The sequence below is a fragment of the Symphalangus syndactylus genome, chromosome 5 (genome assembly GCF_028878055.3).
Source record: "Symphalangus syndactylus isolate Jambi chromosome 5, NHGRI_mSymSyn1-v2.1_pri, whole genome shotgun sequence".
In the NCBI taxonomy this organism is placed as follows: domain Eukaryota; kingdom Metazoa; phylum Chordata; class Mammalia; order Primates; family Hylobatidae; genus Symphalangus; species Symphalangus syndactylus.
In genome coordinates, this window is record NC_072427.2 from 44,282,938 (window position 1) to 44,302,649 (window position 19,712).

A 19,712-nucleotide genomic window follows, 5' to 3' on the forward strand; every position below is an offset into this window, starting at 1 on the left:
CTGGTCTCGAACTGCTGACCTTAGGTGATCCACTCTCCTTGGCCTCCCAAAATGCTGGGACTACAGACGTGAGCCACCGTGCTTGGCCACAGCATTATTTTTAATCGTGTAGTTAGCAGGTTGCATATCAGCTCAGAGGGGGAGGTGAGACTGGTTGAAGGTAGTCGTGGAAGTATAGGAATCCTGTGATTCTTGTGTGCCTATGTGTGAAACTGTTGAAACCAAACAGCCGAGGATGGGATAGGGGTGAGAGAGACTAAACAAAACCAAACAAAAATTTAGTAGTTTGATGGGTTTTCATACCTGTGATTATTTCAGAGTTGGTTCTAACATAAAATAGGAAGGATCAAAGTAGCAGAGTTCTACTAGGGAAGAAGTTAAAATTGAAGCTTGTTGTAGAAATGAAGGGTTTCTGTTCATATACTAGTGGATATATTACATGAAGAACAATTATTAAATTTTGTTTGGGCATTCATAGGGTAGCATTTATTCCAGAGTATGGGTACCTTACCTCTTTCTGCTAAGAGGTTAGATCCCAGGACTAATATTTGGCTCTCCCTTTCAAAGATTAGATCCCAGGACAAATATTTGACAATCCCTTTCAAAGATTTTGTGGTTATAGGTTTGTTGAAAGCATAAGTAAAACCTGAATGTCTGTTGGTAGCAGAACATGGATAAAATTATGGTATCTTCATATAATGGATGTTGTAAAGCAGATAAAGTGAATGAAATAGAACTATATCAAATAAAATTGATATATCTTGAACATAAAAATGAAAAAAGTGAGTTGCAAAATGATAGTACAGTTCTATCAGTTTTATATTATTTCAGATTTTCAACAGGCCATATAATACTATTATATATTGTTTATAAGAGATGCAGTAGTGATAACTTTAAGAAAAGTATTCATGGAAATAATCTCTAAATTAGGCTGGTGTCTTTCTCTAAGGACGAAAGGAGAAGGGAATAGGGTCTCAGAGAAGTACACATGGGGCTTCTGCTATATCTGTAATGGGAAACAAGATCTGAAGGAAATATTGCAACTTGTTAAGATTTGACAAAGCCAGGTGGTAGATTCACAGGGGAAGATTATAGTATTCTCTGTCCTTTTCCTTTATGCTTTTTAAAGTATGTTAGAAGAAACGAGAAAAAAGAGTAACATCTGATACTTTAGCATCAAAGTATTACAATTACTTTAACCAAAAGGATCCTTATTAACTCAGGAATGCAGCAACAGTGGATGAGGCCACCACTGCCTAATTTGTCGCTGATCCAGGTCTCTCTAAACACCCCTCTTTGGTCATAGTCTGTATAGTTTTCCTGGGCCTGGGATGCAGTCAAGAAGGGGTATCAGGCAGGTGACACTGGCAAGTTGTTTCCCTGGTCTGGGCTGCAGCTAGGAAAGGGTATCAGGCAGGTGATACCTACAAGTTGTTTTGGGTGGATCAGTTTGATGATTTTTAAAGAACTGTGGGGCTGCCTTTCAAAATTGTCCTTCATACTTTTTTTTTTTTTCCCCCACAGCAAAGTGAAAGAGGGGTGAACTTAGTTGCCCTTCAGGAAGCTGTGGTAATCTTGGTTAGTATGAGAAGTGGGATAGGATATACAAGGAAATTCTAAGGTGTTAAAATTACACCTGTTATATGAGGCCTGGGGCTTAGGACAAGCCATAAATCCCTGGTCATTATCTTGTACTTAAATAGCTCTGTATTTTCATTTAAAGTGGGAACTAGGCAATTTCTCTGGTGGTAGGGACCGAATTTGGGGGACATAGGGTACTGTGGTATTCAGAGGAGATTTGCTATGCGTGCATGCATGCATGCATGCATGCATGCTTGTGTGAATTTGTAAGTACTTGAAACAGGCCTTTGTAGCCCACTGTGTCTTACATAAGGTAGAAGGATAAGAAGCTTCAAAGAAAGTACTGGTTTAATGGATTTTAGCAGCCAGTAGCAGCTTCGTTTGTTTTAGTTTCTTTATCTTGTTCTACAGCCATCTGTGAGAAAGTTGGTATTATGCCTATTTTAGAGATTAAGAAACTTGATCACGCCTGTAATCCCAGCACTTTGGGAGGCCGAGGTGGGTGGATCACGAGGTCAGGAGATCGAGACTATCCTGGCTAACACGGTGAAACCCCATCTCTACTAAAAATATAAAAAATTAGCTGGGCGTGGTGGCGGGCGCCTGTAGTCCTAGCTAGTCTCGAAGCTGAGGCAGGAGAATGGTGTGAACCTGGGAGGCGGAGCTTGCAGTGAGCCAAGATGGCGCCACTGCACTCTAGCCTGGGTGACAGAGTGAGACTCTGTCTCAAAAAAGAAAAAAAAAAAACTTGAGTTAAGGACGTTAAGAAACTTTGCAGACAAGATAGCTTAAAAGTGGTAGTTAATACAGATCTGCCTGATTCAAAGCCCTGGCTCTTTTTCTTTTTGCCACACATACCCTTTTATGAAGGTAAGAGATAAGATGCTACCTTCCTATTTTTTGTTCTTTAAACATTCTTTGTAGATACATTTGTTATTGTTCTAAGTGGTATTCTTGATAAGTTAAATGTTTTATATATGTCCCGATGCATATGTAGTGAGATGAAGAGCTACGTAGCAGGAGAGCATCTTTTTACTTTTTGCTAGAGACTAGAAACTGAACAACACTCATCCTATATTTAGTTTCAAGGGGAGTAAATAATATAGAAGAAGGAACTGGTACTGGATGAGATGAGAGACAGACAGAATGGAGATGGGAAGATAGGGAAAGGGGACAGATAGGCACGGGTCCAGGAACAGGAAGACATAGTAACAGATAAACCATAGAGAGTGTTGGAGTGCCAGAGGCAGGGGCCTGGATATGGGTGAAGGCAGAAGTGTGTGTACACACAGTAAACAAGGTGAAATACTTCTCTTCTGGTATTTATAGTCCTAACTCTAATTCTCTTCTTTTTAAGTAGATGAACAATTAATTTGAAAAACCACAAATTGAGATATAGATATGATAGTCTGCATTTTTTTATTACTTAGAGGTAACAAATTATTGGTGGTTTCTAGGTTGCTCTCAGTGAAGATGACTTGACAGTTTTAATGAAAATTTTGCTGGAAAATCTTGGAGAAGCTTCCTCACAACCAAGCCCTACACAGTCTGTGCAGGAGACTGTAAGAGTGAGAAAAGTTGATGTTTCAAGTGGACCTGACCATCTCAAAGGTATAAATTGATGATATTTATTTTATGGAGAAAAAATTAGTGTTAATGTCATATTTATATTTAGTATTTTTCTAGTTGTCCAGCACAATGTGGTATGAACTAATTCAGTGTTGTACTACTTACTGTGGAAATTCGGCTGGGGCTGGGAGGTATGTCTGTTGTCTGCTACAGGGGGAAGGGTCACTTGTTGTTGGCATGATGCTTGTTTACCCTTTACTTGTGAATGCTAAATTTGCTGAATTCACTAGGCACTGAAGTGGCGTATCTTGAGAGAAGAATCAAACTAGATAGGCAGTGTAGCAAGGTCCCAAAATAATTAAGAGAGAAAAGGATCTTGGTATCACATATCATACTCAGGTGATTGAACCATGAGAAAGGAAGGTATTCTTGTAACAGCTTTATTTACCTGGAGCATTATGTTTCAAATACATAAGATAATTTTTCAGATCATTAATTTGAACCTATTAAAAGTAGTGAACCTTTTGAATTCAGCCATTTTAAAATAATTTTTCTAAAATACAAGGTTTCTTTTTGATTTCTTAAACAGATTATATTAAATATAATTTCACTCTTTTTTCATAATTTAAAGCCATTTATGTGAATATTATATTTTATTAGACTGTAAATAGGTTAATATTTTCATGGCTAAAAAGAGATGAAGTACCCCTTGCCCGTATAATAAATGGTCCCGACTGCTGTGCTTTTCTAATGCTCTCATACCATCAGCTATTATTTCAAATGACAGTAATCGATAAAACTATCAGTTGATACACCATATCAACACTGCTTCTCCTATAGTTAGGCTAGGTGTGTTTTGAAATCACAGAAACAAATGACTAGAACAATGTGCGAGGTTTCTGGTTTAAGTGGATAGTTTTAAGTATTGCATAAGCTTGATGAGGTCAACATCTCCCCAGGTGAAGTTTGTGCCACCCTACAGACAAATGCTAGATAAAAAGGCTGTCGTTATAGTTAGACAGGAACTATGTAGAGATGAATAAACTATTAACAGGCAAGCCTTATGTGATTAATGATCTCATTATGTTCAGCTGTGATCACAATCACGTATCTGGTTCTTGCTATGTGGACACCGTGTCACTTGGGAAAATTTGTGAATTCAAATGGAAGCTGCAAAGATGATGAAAATTAGAATATAAATTATTTCTCAGAAAAATAGAATTTTCTAACTTGGAGAAGGCTTACGTGGTTAAAGTTATGCAGTATTTGTTTTTCCAGTAACTTGTAAGAACAGACTGTTGTATAGAATGACAAAAAATTAGAGTCAATATTGAAAAATATTATAGAATCAGTCCGTAAGAGTAATTGAAAGCAAGATCTATTCAGTCTGTATGATCTATCTAAAGATGAGGGAAAAGACTAACTTACTTTCTGAAGTCTCATTTGTCGCAAAATTCCAAAGCACCCACTCCTTTCCCCTGCATCATATGTGAACTCTGTTTGATTTTGCTATTGAGTTATATTCTGTTCTTCTTATAAAGATAACGGATTGGGTAATATAGGTAATTAAAGATAATGAGGCTGGGCGTGGTAGCTCAAGCCTGTAATCCCAGCACTTTGGGAGGCCGAGGCAGGCCGATCACGAGGTCAGGAGATCGAGACCTCCCTGGCCAACATGGTGAAACCCCATCTCTACTAAAAAGACAAAGAAATTAGCCGGGAGTGGTGGCGGGCGCCTGTAGTCCCAGCTACTTGGGAGGCTGAGGCAGGAGAATGGCGTGAACCCAGGAGGCAGAGCTTGCAGTGAGCCGAGATCGCGCCACCGCACTCCAGCCTGGGCAATACAGCAAGACTCCATCTCAAAAAATGAAAAATAAAAAATAAAGTTAGTGAGAGGTGCATTAGGCTAGCAGAGAATCTGTTACTAGCTGTCTAATATAAGGCAAAGTATTGGACTGTTCTGAGTCTCTAATTTCATAATGTCTTAAAAATGGCTTGTAGCCAGTTAGGTGTAAGTGCCTTGAAAATTAAGGCCCCCTCTTTAAAAAAATTTTTTTAACATAGTCTGCTTGTGCCCCTTTGTACATATATGCTAAATATATATGGAATAGTCAATGCCATTTTTGAAATTTAACAGTTGGAACGTAATTGCCATTTTTATTAATTGTCTCAGTATGATTTACAGAATCCCAGAAAGCGTCATATAAATTTAGAATAAGAAATTATCTCATATTTAAAAATATTTATAAAATTATGTACCTACTTAAAAGCTTTTAAATTTTCACCATTAGAACAAGAAGATTGGACAGACTCAAAGCTCTCTATGAATCAGACTGTCAGTCTCCAATTTGACTTTCACTTTGAATCTCTTTCCATTATCCTTTATAACAATGATATCAACCAGGTATGTAATATATTTCTGTAATTAGAAATAAGTCCTTAGCCCTTGATAGTCAGTTTTAGAGTGTTGGCTTTTTTTTGTGTGGGACTTCTCATTAAAACATTTAATATGTCTATAAAATTCTATTTGGCCTACAGAATGTGCATTGGTCCTGCCCTCTATCTTCACTTTGTTAGTGTTTCTAATCTTCCAAGGCTAAGGCAAAGTACTCAGGGTTTTATTTCTTTCCAAGTAATATCAGCACCAAAACACATTTTGATTTATTACCAATAGAAGAATTTTATATATGAGTGATTAATTATATGTACAGTTTTATTACATAGCTATATATTTATGTATATATAATGACTTAAGAATAATTTAGTAGTGACTTTGGAGCCTTACCTGATTATTTTTGAATTCATGATTATTCTTGATATATAAGCATTACTTGTGTTTCTATTGAATAAATGTTATATGTAGTAGATATGTATTAAGGATACTAATTAAAGAATTGACGAACCAAGGTCTTATGCCATGATGATTTGAACTAAATAATATGTCAGTGGTATTTTAGAGAGATATTTTTTATTATGCTGATATTTCCTTCCAGTAAATATTTTTAGTTATATTATGTCATACGTTAATACCTATAATACATACAGCATATTTTAATATCCATATTCTGTATTGATTATAGATTCAACAGTGAGCATATACCCTAATTGGGCAGTGAGCAATATACTCAAATGGACATTAACAACAGATACAGATTATGGGTATTATATCTGTTAATGTCCATTTATATGAAATATGTTCATTCATATTTCACTTTATTTACTACAAATTATGCAATATTCATACATTGTTACTATTGAATTTTTGGCTTGTATCTGTCATTTATGCAATGAACTGCCTTATTTTCTAATGTTTAATGCTCATTACAACATCAGAAAATGACCTTACCGAAAATGAACAGTTAAATTCATTCTTCATTTTACTTGGTACCATCATTCTGCTGGTTCTGCAGTCTTAGAATCTTGATGTCTACTTTTGTTTCATTGTTTGTATACCTTCCTTATTCATTGAGATGCTGAGTACTGTCAGGTTTTTCTTTGAATAAACATTTACTTTTTTCTATCAATTCTCACTGCTGCTTTATTTGAAACTCTTCTTACACTTGTAGTACTGCAATGACTTCCTTGTTTGATTTTTTACCTTTCATCCATCCTAGATATTGGCACAACTTCAGTTTCGTAAATGAATCTCTTGTAGCCATTTCCATCTTCCCTTTCCACTAATAAACATTGTGTTATATAATCTGAATTTCATCTTATGGAAAGAAATTCAGTGGCTCCAAATTGTCTGCGTCAGGAAACCATATCAGTAATCCTATCAGGAAACATTAGTGTGTTGTCATCAGATGTGTCTCAGGTCATTTCTATTAATGATTACAGAATAAAAGTTTGTGAATTATGTCCATTTTCATAAGTTAAAAGCATTCAAAGCTTGCCAATAATAATGTCATTCTGACCCAATTGCATCAACATACTATCTTGAGTGAGAGAAGGGGTGGAGTTCTAACCAGTGTGCCGATGATTGCACATACCCAGCACCCCTATTATCAATGCCAGGGTCTCTAGTAAGCAGTGGTGTTGGATGTTCATCACTTCCCTGAAGGTTTTTGTTGATTGGCTATGTTTTTTTTTTTTTTTTTTTTTTTTTTTTAAATCTGGGCATACCGAGAGAATTTGGAATTATATGTTACGGTAGAATAAAGATCGAGATCCATTTTTCTGTACATGAAAATTTAAATATTTAGTTTGGGATTTGAGACTTTGATTAGGCCTCTGTATTTCTTTCTAGTTTTTTCCCTACCATTCTTTAATCGGAGTATCCAAGCCCAGTCACCCTGTATCCTATGTCCTCAGAGCATCTTGAATTGTTCGTTCATGTTTTTTTTCTTCATGTAGAGTGTCTTCTGCCACCCTCTTAGCCTGTCTGATCCCACTCAGCCTCTGAGGCTCTATTAAGTTCTCACCTTCTTCATGAATTTTCCCCAGCCATAATGATCTCTTCAACCTCGCTGAGCTTTTAACCTAACCACTAAATGGCTTTTGTGAAATGTGAGAAGATATAAATGTGAATGAATAAAATACTGTATGTCACAAAATATTTAATCATTTACAACTAATAACATCTTCTTATGATGTTCCTTTTAGTGTATTTCTATCTTGTTTTCTCAAGGAATTAGGGTATATGCTCACTCACATCATCTACCATGCCTTACTCTTTCTTGTAAACCTCATAAATCTTATCACTGTTTTTTAACGGAAGAGCTCATTAAATATTTATTATTAGAGGCCAGGCGCAGTGGCTTATGCCTGTAATCCTAGCACTTTGGGAGGCTGAGGTGGGCGGATCATGAGGTCAGGAGTTGAAGATCAGCTTGGCCAAGATGGTGAAACCCCATCTCTACTAAAAATACAAAAAAAAAAATTAGCTGGGCCTGGTGGTGGGCGCCTGTAATCCCAGCTACTCGAGAGGCTGAGGTGGAGAATTGCTTAAACGCAGGAGGTGGAGGATGCAGTGACCCGAGATCGCGCCACTGCACTCCAGCCTGGGCGACAGAGTGAAACTCCATCTCAAAAAAAAAAAAAAAAAAAAAAGAAAAAATTTATTAGTTAGATTAATTGACTAATTGACAGAACTCTTTCCTAATTATTTTTATTTGCATTAAACTGTAAATCAGATAAATTTTTCTATACTAATCATTGTTGAATACTCACACATATATGTATTTATTTGTATGTACAGGTATACTCACAAACATGCGTATTATTCTCTGTTCCATTCAGATGTTTTAGCACTCATACTTTTAAAATTCATGAGATCAGTTTGCCTTTAAGCTTTGAATTAAGTAATATATTTAAAAGTAATTATATAATATTTAAAGATAATTGATTCTTTTGCTTGAAAAATGTACCATAGGAATCTGGAGTTGCATTTCATAATGACAGTTTCCAGCTTGGTGAACTCAGACTACATCTTATGGCCTCTTCAGGGAAGATGTTTAAGGATGGCTCAATGAATGTCAGCGTTAAACTTAAGACATGCACCCTTGATGATCTCAGAGAAGGAATTGAGAGAGCAACATCGAGGTTTGTCAGCTCTGAATTTGCTATACATGGCTGCCAGGCATTGCTAGGCTAGGGATCATCAAAAAAAGATCTCTGTCTTTTGGTCATACTTCCTGATTTGAATTGCATTAAGAAGTAGTGCTAATAGCAGATTTAGCTGCTTTAAAGGTTAAGTTAAAGGGAAGTTTAATTATAAAATGGAGTAACATCTTTAGAATGGGAACTAAGAGAAAATGAGTTTTAATAGTTAAATCCACATGGGGTGATATATTTGGTGATATATTTTTCTAAATTCTTCCCAGTAGGCAGAATTTTGTTTTAAAAAGCCTTCAAGCTATGGATTTTTCCTTCGTCATGTTTATTTTGATCATGTCTTTTTAAAACAGTTATGCAAAATTTCTTTCAGAGTTTTAATAGAAATAGAATCTCTAGCGCATTCATATCATCAAGCCATTTTTGAAAGGGTGACTTATATTAGCTCATTCTAAAGTGGGAAATATGTAATTTTCAATAGCCTAATTATGTTTTTATTTTCTTTCTCAGGTAATGAGACATAATATTTTGTATCTGATTTTTTTGTTGTTGTTTTTGAGAAAAACTATGTTGCTACTTAAACTTGGACTCCATTGAATACATATGTGATACTTGTGAGCCCTTTGTTTTTCTGAGAGATGAATAAATGAGGAAAGAGTGCTGTCATGCACCCAGCTTTTCTAGTTTGCAAATTTTGTGTCTGGAGTAGCTGTCCACAGCTCTCCAGGCAAGGGTGATAAATGCTATCATCTGTTAGGTAGCCTGCTTTTTCCAGTTCATGGGAGGACGTAGGGGAACTATAGTTGAGCACACTTGATAAACACTTGATGATTTGAGTTGTATTGAATACTTTCGGACTCAAAATTTTCATAGGATGATCTTTGAAGATAAATTCCTTCAGGGAGGTTTTATTTCATAAAGAATATTAAAAGGCTGCCTTATATTTTGTGTGACTACACTGATGTGTTTTGTTAATTGCCCAAATTCCTCTCTGGCCATTATTGGTTTGTTTCTTTAGTATTGCATTATAATGTAATACTCAAAAATTGCATTATAATGCAATAACGTACAGAATTGCATTATAAGTATAAAATATTCAGTAATTGCTCAATAACATATATCTTGCTTTGGAGATTAGTAGTCTTGTTTACTAATGGATAAATTAGATTCTAGTTAATGTTGACCTGTTTTCTATACAGATTAGAAACTGAAAGGTGAAAGAAAGATTATTGAGGTATATAGGAAATTCTTCATCTTTTTTATTGTTTTAGCAAGAATAAAATAATGAATAGAATATTTTTTTTTTCAGAATGATTGACAGAAAGAATGACCAAGATAACAACAGTTCTATGATTGATATAAGTTACAAACAAGACAAAAATGGAAGTCAAATTGATGCTGTTCTTGACAAGCTGTATGTATGTGCCAGTGTGGAATTTCTGATGACTGTGGCAGATTTCTTTATCAAAGCTGTGCCTCAGAGTCCAGAAAATGTGGCAAAAGAAACACAGATTTTACCAAGACAGACTGCCACAGGGAAGGTCAAGATAGAGAAAGGTTAGCAGAATTTATCTGTCATAGATGACAACTTGTATATTTTGACAAGAATTAATAACCAGAAAAAAGAGAAATGAAGAATTTAAGAATGTAAAATTAGTCTTTTAGATTTAAACATATTCTATATAAAAACTTTAGCTTTTTAGTTTTTTTAGAACATTTTAAGAAATGTTTTAAAATGAAAGCATTTTAAAGAGAGAGGTACAGTAGACATTGGACCAATGGCCAGGAAACTCCGCTGGTTCCAACTGTGCCATGAACATTTCTTTACTTATCCAGAAATGAAGTTAATTTAGGTCAGTGGTTAGTGGCCTGTTTTATAGGTGGGGAATCTTATTCAAAGAAAACATGTTGAGAATTCTAGCACATTGAAGAACAGTTGAAAATATTTAAGCAGAACGTGGGGACTTTGGCGGACCCAGCAGGACTTCCCTGGATGTCGCTTTAACTCCTTAAACTCTGTGGAAGAGTTTGCAAATGTCTCGTCTAGGTGTATGCTGAAGCCACTTTCAGCTCTATTCTTCTTTTATTCCAGCATTATCTAGTAGATCAGTGATTTTCTTTCCCTTTTCTTCTTTCCTTTTCTTTCCTCTCGTCTTCTCTCCTCTCTCCTCCTCTCTCCTTTTTTTTTTAAATTTTTTTAATATTTTTAAAATGTTTTTGAGATGAGCTCTCACTGTATCACCCAGGCTGGAGTGCAGTGGTGTAATCTTAGCTTGCTGTAATTTTCACCTCTTAAGGTGGGCTCAAGCAGTTCTCCCACCTCAGCCTCCTGAGTAGCTTGGGTCCATAGTTGTGCACCACCACACCTGGTATTTTTTGATTTTCCGGTAGACATGGGGCTTCGCCATGTTGCCCAGGCTGGTCTCAAACTCCTAGGCTCAAGCAATCCACCCGCCTCTGCCTCCCCAAGTGCTCTGGATTACACCTTGCCCCTGCCAGATCAGTGACTTTTCTATGTTAAATTATAAATGTTTAAGGTCAGATATTTTTCTCTCTAATGTATAACCTAGATTGGAAAACTAATATGTCCTGGTAAGAATGCTATTTTTAAAATTTACCTTTAATGTTTTTTAAATAGTGATCATATCTGATACCACTATATTTATATATGCATTGAATATATTTATAGTATAGATTATATGACATTGACTATGGACTTTTGAGTGAAATTGAAAGAAACAGCTAATAATAATCTATTTTATGAGGGTCTCTTTTCTTCTTCCTGATATTCTTCTTTCCAGTTTTCCCCTTCATGCCCCTGCAATATAGTATATACTTATGTGAGTGTACGTGCACATTCTTTAATTCTGATAAAAAGAACTTCAAAACAGGATTATTCTTTTTTTTATTATTATTATACTTTAAGTTTTAAGGTACATGTGCACAGCGTGCAGGTTTGTTACATATGTATACCTGTGCCATGTTGGTGTGCTGCACCCATTAACTCGTCATTTAGCATTAGGTACATCTCCTAATACTATCCCTCCCCACTCCCCCCACCCCACAAGAGTCCCCGGTGTGTGTTGTTCCTCTTCCTGTGTCCATGTGTTCTCATTGTTCATTTCCCACCTATGAGTGAGAACATGCGGTGTTTGGTTTTTTGTCCTTGCGATAGTTTGCTGAGAATGATGGTTTCCAGTTTCATCCATGTCCCTACAAAGGACATGAATTCATCATTTTTTATGGCTGCATAGTATTCCATGGTGTATATGTGCCACATTTTCTTAATCCAGTCTATAGTTGTTGGACATTTGGGTTGGTTCCAAGTCTTTGCTATTGTGAATAGTGCCACAGTAAACATATGTGTGCATGTGTCTTTATAGCAGCATGATTTATAATCCTTTGGGTATATACCCAGTAATGGGATGGCTGGGTCAAATGGTATTTCTAGTTCTAGACCCCTGAGGAATCGCCACACTGACTTCCACAATGGTTGAACTAGTTTACAGTCCCACCAACGTGTAAAAGTGTAAAACAGGATTATTCTTGCTAGGTCAAAGTGGTAATGGTATTCTTGGGACAGGGATCAGATTGCCTTATCTTGCTCAATCTGCATTTGTTAATAATCATTTAATGATTAGTGTTAATCAACCAATTAATATTGTCAGTTTTGCCATATCTGTTATAGAAAAACATTGAGAAAAACTTAACCACTTGTAGATAACATGTAGTCAAATGAAAAGACTTACCTTAAACCTTTCTGGTTCCTGTTGTTTGTTTCTTCAGATGACTCTGTTAGACCAAATACGACTTTAAAGGCCATGATCACAGATCCAGAAGTGGTATTTGTTGCCAGCCTGACAAAGGCTGATGCTCCTGCTCTGACAGCCTCGTTTCAGTGTAACCTTTCTCTGTCAACATCCAAACTCGAACAGATGATGGAAGCTTCTGTGAGAGATCTAAAAGTGCTCGCTTGCCCTTTTCTCAGAGAAAAGAGAGGGAAAAACATTACCACGGTAAGAATTACCTTGTGTCCTAATCTTGGGTTGAAGAATGGCAGAAACGGTTGATTCATAGAATCCTAGAATATGAGAGCTCTGCAGGTACTTTAGAGATTATTTATTGTGACTTGGGGTTTTACATATAAAGATATTGAATTCCAAAGATGTTAAATGACTTAGCCGTGGCTGCTAGTAACAGAACTGGGGACTAACTACCTCCAGAATGGTTTTGTTTTCATTATACCATCTTCTGTTGAGTAGTGTTTGAATTTTAGTACAAATTAATATTCTTTTTCAACTGTTTCTTTTGTTTACCATAGTATACCTAATTAATTAATGAATGAATATTTAGGCTTAGAATGAAAAAAATTAAATTGGAGTCACCTCGCCAAAAGCGATGGTGTTCTGCTGTTATTAAAAGTGAATGTCAATTATGTTTTCACATTATTTTGAAACATATGATTTTAGTCAGTAATTACCACACCAATTATTTTCTAGTATTGATAATTTTATGGTAAGAGAATCATTATATTATGTAACTAATTTGCAGTGGTATTTTAAATGTAAAAAATTTGTGGACAAAGTGACTTGCATAAAGAAAGTATGAAGTCTATACTTTATCATGAAATACTCTTTGACAGGATCATCTTTATACATGTCACCAAAAGCTTGTATCAATTAGCTCTTCCTAATTCTTTCTCTTTTAGAGACAAGGGTCTCACTCCATCACCCAGCCTGTAGTGCAGTAATGCCATCTTAGCTCACTACAGCCTCAAACATACTGGGCTCAAATAATCCTTCTGCCTCAGCCTCCTAAGTAGCTAGGACTACTAGCCAGCTAGTTTTTTTTTTTTTAATTAGTTTTTTTGTAGAGAAGGGGTCTTGCTATATTGTGCAGGCTGGTCTTGAACTCCTGGCCTCAAGCAATCCTCCTACCTTGGCCTCCCAAAGTGCCGGGATTATGGGTATGCACTACCATACCTGGCCTCATCCTATTTTTTAAGAAATGGCAATTATGCCATACTAATTGCTCCATTCAGTTCAGGTACAAGCCTATTTATTCGTTTCTTTAATGATATATAAGAATATAGGCTTCACAATTTGAAGAATTGACTTTTATTCTAATAAAGGCCTTACATAATATTTCAGACTGACCTGTCAAGCATCTGGGAACTGTTTACTTACCTACCTTACCACAGTCTTTAGCTCATTTTTATAGATATTTCCAAGGTATATTTTATAGAGGCCATCATTTAAAAACTATTTTAGCAGAACGAAACATTTTAAACAGTAAATCTGCTTTATTACGTAAGGATTTGGCATGATGAAGTTCATCAGAACTGCTTAAAGTGATTTTCCAGTGTTCACAGATTTCTCATAGTTCAGAAGAGTCTTCACAACAGAGTCTCAGCTAATTTATTTTTGCTTTTTTGCTTTTAGTATAATAGGCTGTAGTTAAAGATCCCAAGTTAAGTAAGACATGGTTCTTGTAAGTGTGTGTTATGTATATGATGGATCTATGGAAATGTGAATTTCATTTATCTGTTTATAGGTCTTGCAGCCCTGTTCTTTATTTATGGAAAAATGTACGTGGGCTTCAGGAAAACAAAATATAAATATTATGGTTAAAGAATTTATAATTAAGGTTAGTACTTACCATATTCTTTGAGTGAAAATTCTTATTTTTCTTCATAACATTGCATATTTGCAGTTGAGACAGTATCTTTTGATGTCTCTCATAACTCAAGCATTATGCTAGTCACATATTCAGTAATCAGTAACTTCTAACATTAAAGTATATTTTTCTTTAATGCAAATGTTTGTTTCTATTTTCTGTAAAAGAGTACTTTTTAATATCTACAAATGATCGGGGTAGTTTTTCTCTATTCTATTTGCATGCGTGTGTTGGGGAGGTTGAGTTGGAGGAGGGAAGAGATGGGGTGGGAAGAGAAGGGAAGAAAGGATGGAGAGAAGAGGTTGTTATTACTTTATTTGTAATAAGTTCTTTTTAGGCTTTTATTTGATGTATAAGCTGATTGAGTTTAATAACTATATGATTTGGCTTCAAATATTTATAATGACAGATGTACACTAGAAATAATTATTAGAGTTTACTGTTTTATTCTCTACATTTAAAGTATTGAAAAACAATAATTGTTTTCCAAGGCGTTCAGGTTCTTTAAGTATGACCTCGTGCCCAGTCACGAATAGAAGATATAGAATACTTTCTGCAATCTATTTCTCTGTTTGCACAAAGGATACAAAAATGAGTCCTTTTTTGGTTAATTGCTTAATTTTTGGTTAATTGGTTAATGCCAATAATGGTAGTAGCTTTACTTATATAGGTCCGTGACCAGTAGTGATTGAACTAAGGTTCAAACTCATTTCATTTGAAGTACCATATAAATATCAATTTAGTTTTTTCTCAGTATTTTAAAATACTGGATATTCTTAGAATGTATATTGTTAATGGATTTACTTTTAAAAATATATAAAGTAGTAAATGAGGGGAAAACTCCTCGAATTTGCAGGTATTTTAAGGCACTAGGTTAGGTGCTGGTGAGACTTTACATTCTTTGTATATAAATTTGTGATTGATTCAACAAACATTTTTGAGCTTTTACTGTGTATTAAAAAAATGTCCTTTACAAGGCATTGGGGATATGTAGCCCCTGCTGTCAAAAAACTTAATGACATATGCGGGAGAAAGAAAGAAATCAGTGATTACTGCTTTCAGTGCTAGAGGCATGGCCAAGATTCGGTTGGGAGCACAGGCATGGGGCCTTTAATTCAGACCAGGACATCAGGGAAAGCTATGTAGAAGCAGGGCTATTTGATTTGAGTTATGAAGGGAGATTAAATAGATGGGGAGCATCGAAAGGTTTATCCAGACAGAGCTGATAATATGCACAAAGGCAGAGGTGTGAAAAAATCCTTTAAGACTTAGAGGGGTGGTCACATATGGCTGGAGAGAATGGTGTGGTGGAGTTGTAAGACTGGAAGCATTAATTATAAGTGACATTAATAAGACAAGGAAAAAAGTTGACAAGTTAGGAAAGCAATACATACTAGATCCTGCTTTTGATGGTATAATTATATCGCTTTACATTTTAAGTAAGGATTGTGAGAAGTGAACAATAAAGGAATACGGTTAACTTATTTAACCTAGCATTTCTCAGACTTTGGGAGAATCCTGGCTAGCTGGTTGAATAGGCACTAGGCCACAAAGAGCTTTGCACATTAAGCTAAAGAGTGTTTGCATTTTATCTTGTGGGATAAAAACATTATGGGAAGTTGATGAAGATTTTAAACATAAGAATGACATACTCAGATTTGGTTTGTAGAAAAATTATGCTAGTGGCAGTGTGGAGGGTAGGCTGAGAGGGCGTTAGACATAGAAGATATCGTCAGTGTAGAACTAAGGCACAGTAATAGCAAGTGAGGGAAGTGAGCAAAGAAAGGCACTATCCAAAGATAATAAGAGGTAGGATTTGCAGATCTTGGGGTAAGTCAAAGGAGAGCTGTGATTTTGAGTCTTCCAGTTTTAATAAGGCAAATGTATATCTTTTTCTTCCTTTTTAAAATAAGATCTTGTTGCGTACCGTTATTTATGTGTATCTTGACAAGGATCACACACTTCGGCTTAGTTAATGTAGCTGTTTTTAAAATGAATATGTTTACATTTCTATACTTGTCTATTCACATAACACTGTTTTGCTCTGAATTGATCAGCTTAACTTTAGATTTTGACTACTGACATATAACATTAGTTATTTAATTCCAGATAAACTGAGTAGAAGTCAGTGTTGCATGATTACTTGGCTTGACACATAATTTTGTATTCTCTCTTGTTTTTCTTGGTTACGAATTGGTTCAAAATTTAAATTAGTTACTTTAATTTAAAATTAAAATTTGTTTAATTTAAAAATGTCACTTATAATTAATGTACGTCACTTAAAATCATGTATGTATATATTCTTATCTGGGAAAGAATTTATTATAAATATTTTTCTGCTTTCTTTTTTAAAGATTTCACCCATAATTCTTAATACTGTGTTGACAATCATGGCTGCATTGTCTCCAAAAACAAAAGAAGATGAATCCAAAGATACATCTAAGGAAATGGAAAATCTTTGGGGTATCAAATCAATTAATGATTATAACACTTGGTTTCTTGGTGTTGACACGGCAACAGAAGTAACGGAAAGTTTCAAAGACATTGAACATTCATTGATAGAGGAAAATTGTGGTGTTGTTGTAGAATCCATTCAAGTTACCTTAGAATGTGGCCTTGGACATCGAACTGTACCTTTATTATTGGCAGAGTCTAAGTTTTCAGGAAATATTAAAAATTGGACTTCTCTAATGGCTGCTGCTGCTGACGTGACACTACAGGTATGGCCACATCACTTAATACCTTCAGAGACAACTTCTTGAAAGTGCAATTTTGGAATTAAGATATACACTTTTCTTGTTTGTGCATGGCCACCATGAGTACATACGTGAATAGATAGTGTATTCTGACATTTAATTTGTCGATGTATTGTTTTTTGATAATTATTTTTTAAAGATTGATTTGCTAAATAATTTATGAAAATAGAGTAAGAGAGTAAAGGAAAATACACTCTATATATTGTTAGATGGGTTCTGAAAATGGCTAATGATATATAACATTAATTACTTAATAGTTTTCCTATTGGTTACAGAAATATGTAATTAAAGCCAGAAGACTGTCTTGTAATTTTGTGTGTATCTTTCCAGGTGCACTATTACAATGAGATCCATGCTGTCTGGGAGCCACTGATTGAGAGAGTAGAGGGGAAGAGACAATGGAATTTAAGACTTGATGTAAGGAAATCTTAAAATATCTTTGGATAGAATGATACTATGCATATTCATTCATAGTTTTTATTTCAGTGATTCTTAAGATGTGGTCTAGGATCCTTGAAGCCCTTTTAAGGGCTCTGTCTATGAGATCAGAACTCTTTTCATATATCATTTTCATTCTCATTCTCTCACGAGTGTATAGTGGAGTTTTCCAGAGACTACATGAATGTGATATTGCAACAGATTGAATGCAGAACAGAAATGAGAATTTATTTGTCTTACCTTAAGGCAGGCAGTAAAGAGATATGCGTATGTTCCTCTTCTCACTGTATTTTTAAAATAGTTATTTTTGATTAAAAATGTTATTTATATTAGCATGTAATTTTTATTTTTAAATGAATTTTTAATTTTTTCAGTTTTAATTGTTAATAGAGTACATATTGGTAGATACAACATAAATGAAGCTCTTTAGTATACTCAGTGATTTTTAAGGGTGAGACCAGAATATTTGAGAATTGTTAATGAACTCTTATGTGTTATCTTTTTATGTTATTTTTTGAGAACACCTCAGAAACCTAGATACTGGAGCACATTTTTCTTGATTAAAAGGAACTTGAGTCATATATTGTTAAGAAATTGTCATAGCATACTTCTTTGGGGCAGCCTTACTAAGGAGTCAGGCACTGAAACTGACTCCACTTATTCTTTTGTTAAAGATAAGTCACTTAACCTGTGTTCCAATTTCCTGTCAATAAAGAAGTAATATTTTTCTGACTTGCCATTCTCTGGCATAGGGAGGCTAACAAAGAATGTTTTACAAGGCTTTTGAAATACTACTAGAACAAAAGCTGATGGAATCTGACGGCTAGTTAAGTGTTTATTATATTAATATTACTTATTTGAAGGTGTTACTGGTTTAAAAAATAGAAGGAAAGAAACATTTCCAGATGGCACCTCTAATAGGGATCAATTTAGACTTCAGGGTCCTCTTAGATTGCTCGTCAGCACATAATCACCAGTTGGGTGACACTGAATAAATAGCTATGCTCTGAGGAATGCATAAGAGACAAATATTGTAGCTGGCTTTGAGTAATTTCATGGCATAATTCTAAACTTTTTCCCATGCTTGGACTATACCCTGAAAGAATGAATGCTGATCTCCATGAAATCAAAGTGAAGCATGGTATATTTTTGAAAATAAGATTTTTGTGAAGCATTACTATAAAGTGATCAGTTTAGGAGAACTGAACTCCAGCATTTTTATTTTATGATCAACTGGCTAATAATTTAAATTTGCTATGTTATTTTTCTTCATAGGTAAAGAAGAACCCAGTTCAGGATAAAAGTTTGCTGCCAGGAGATGATTTTATTCCTGAGCCACAAATGGCAATTCATATTTCTTCAGGAAATACAATGAATATAACAATATCCAAAAGTTGTCTTAATGTTTTCAACAATTTAGCAAAAGTATGTCTGAATCTTGCTTAGAATATTTCAAGTGGAATTTTAAAATGAAACATATAGTATTTTTGTCATCAAAATTAGTTTCCAAAAAATGTGTAATTATGGTATAGGTTTTGGAAAGAATGTATGTTTTTCAAAATTTTACTGTGATGATATGTTCCTTTTCAGGGTTTTTCAGAGGGCACTGCTTCTACTTTTGACTACTCTTTGAAGGACAGAGCTCCTTTTACAGTAAAAAATGCTGTAGGTGTTCCCATTAAGGTGAAGCCCAATTGTAATCTCAGAGTAATGGGCTTCCCTGAGAGAAGTGATATTTTTGATGTTGATGCTGGCCAGAATTTGGAACTGGAATATGCCAGCATCGTACCTTCAAGTCAAGGGAACCTATCTATATTGAGCCGTCAAGAAAGCTCCTTCTTCACTCTGACCATTGGTAGGCTATATTTGTTTTCCTTAAGGGTATCTTAGCAGTTGTTGGTGTGGGCTTATTTTTGATAAAATGTGAAAAAACGTTTTGCTGCAGATATCTGGAGATACAACATTTGAAACATATAATTGCTAACCTCTTGTTTCTTGTTTTCTAAACTTGAGAAAATTAAACTTTATTGATTTAAGAAATACTTTACAAAACTAGATTATTTTTGTGCCCTTAAATAATGTGTATGTTATATAATATATATAATATTGTATATATAAGATGTTTTTAAAAAGATAGGA

The 19,712-nt window shown here is 34.9% G+C and overlaps 1 protein-coding gene across 6 annotated transcripts in view; it reads left to right on the forward strand.

Annotated features, from left to right (window-relative positions):
* VPS13C (vacuolar protein sorting 13 homolog C) overlaps positions 1-19,712 on the forward strand; it is a 194,336-nt gene that overhangs the window by 111,290 nt on the left and 63,334 nt on the right. For all 6 annotated transcript variants that reach the window (XM_055278275.2, XM_055278276.2, XM_055278278.2 and 3 more), the window contains 10 exons: positions 3,039-3,192; positions 5,442-5,554; positions 8,522-8,691; positions 10,013-10,260; positions 12,490-12,719; positions 14,257-14,349; positions 16,734-17,099; positions 17,466-17,552; positions 18,849-18,998; positions 19,164-19,428. In XM_055278275.2, coding sequence (XP_055134250.2) covers positions 3,039-3,192; positions 5,442-5,554; positions 8,522-8,691; positions 10,013-10,260; positions 12,490-12,719; positions 14,257-14,349; positions 16,734-17,099; positions 17,466-17,552; positions 18,849-18,998; positions 19,164-19,428 — 1,876 coding nt within the window. The remainder of the gene's footprint in view (positions 1-3,038; positions 3,193-5,441; positions 5,555-8,521; positions 8,692-10,012; positions 10,261-12,489; positions 12,720-14,256; positions 14,350-16,733; positions 17,100-17,465; positions 17,553-18,848; positions 18,999-19,163; positions 19,429-19,712) is intronic.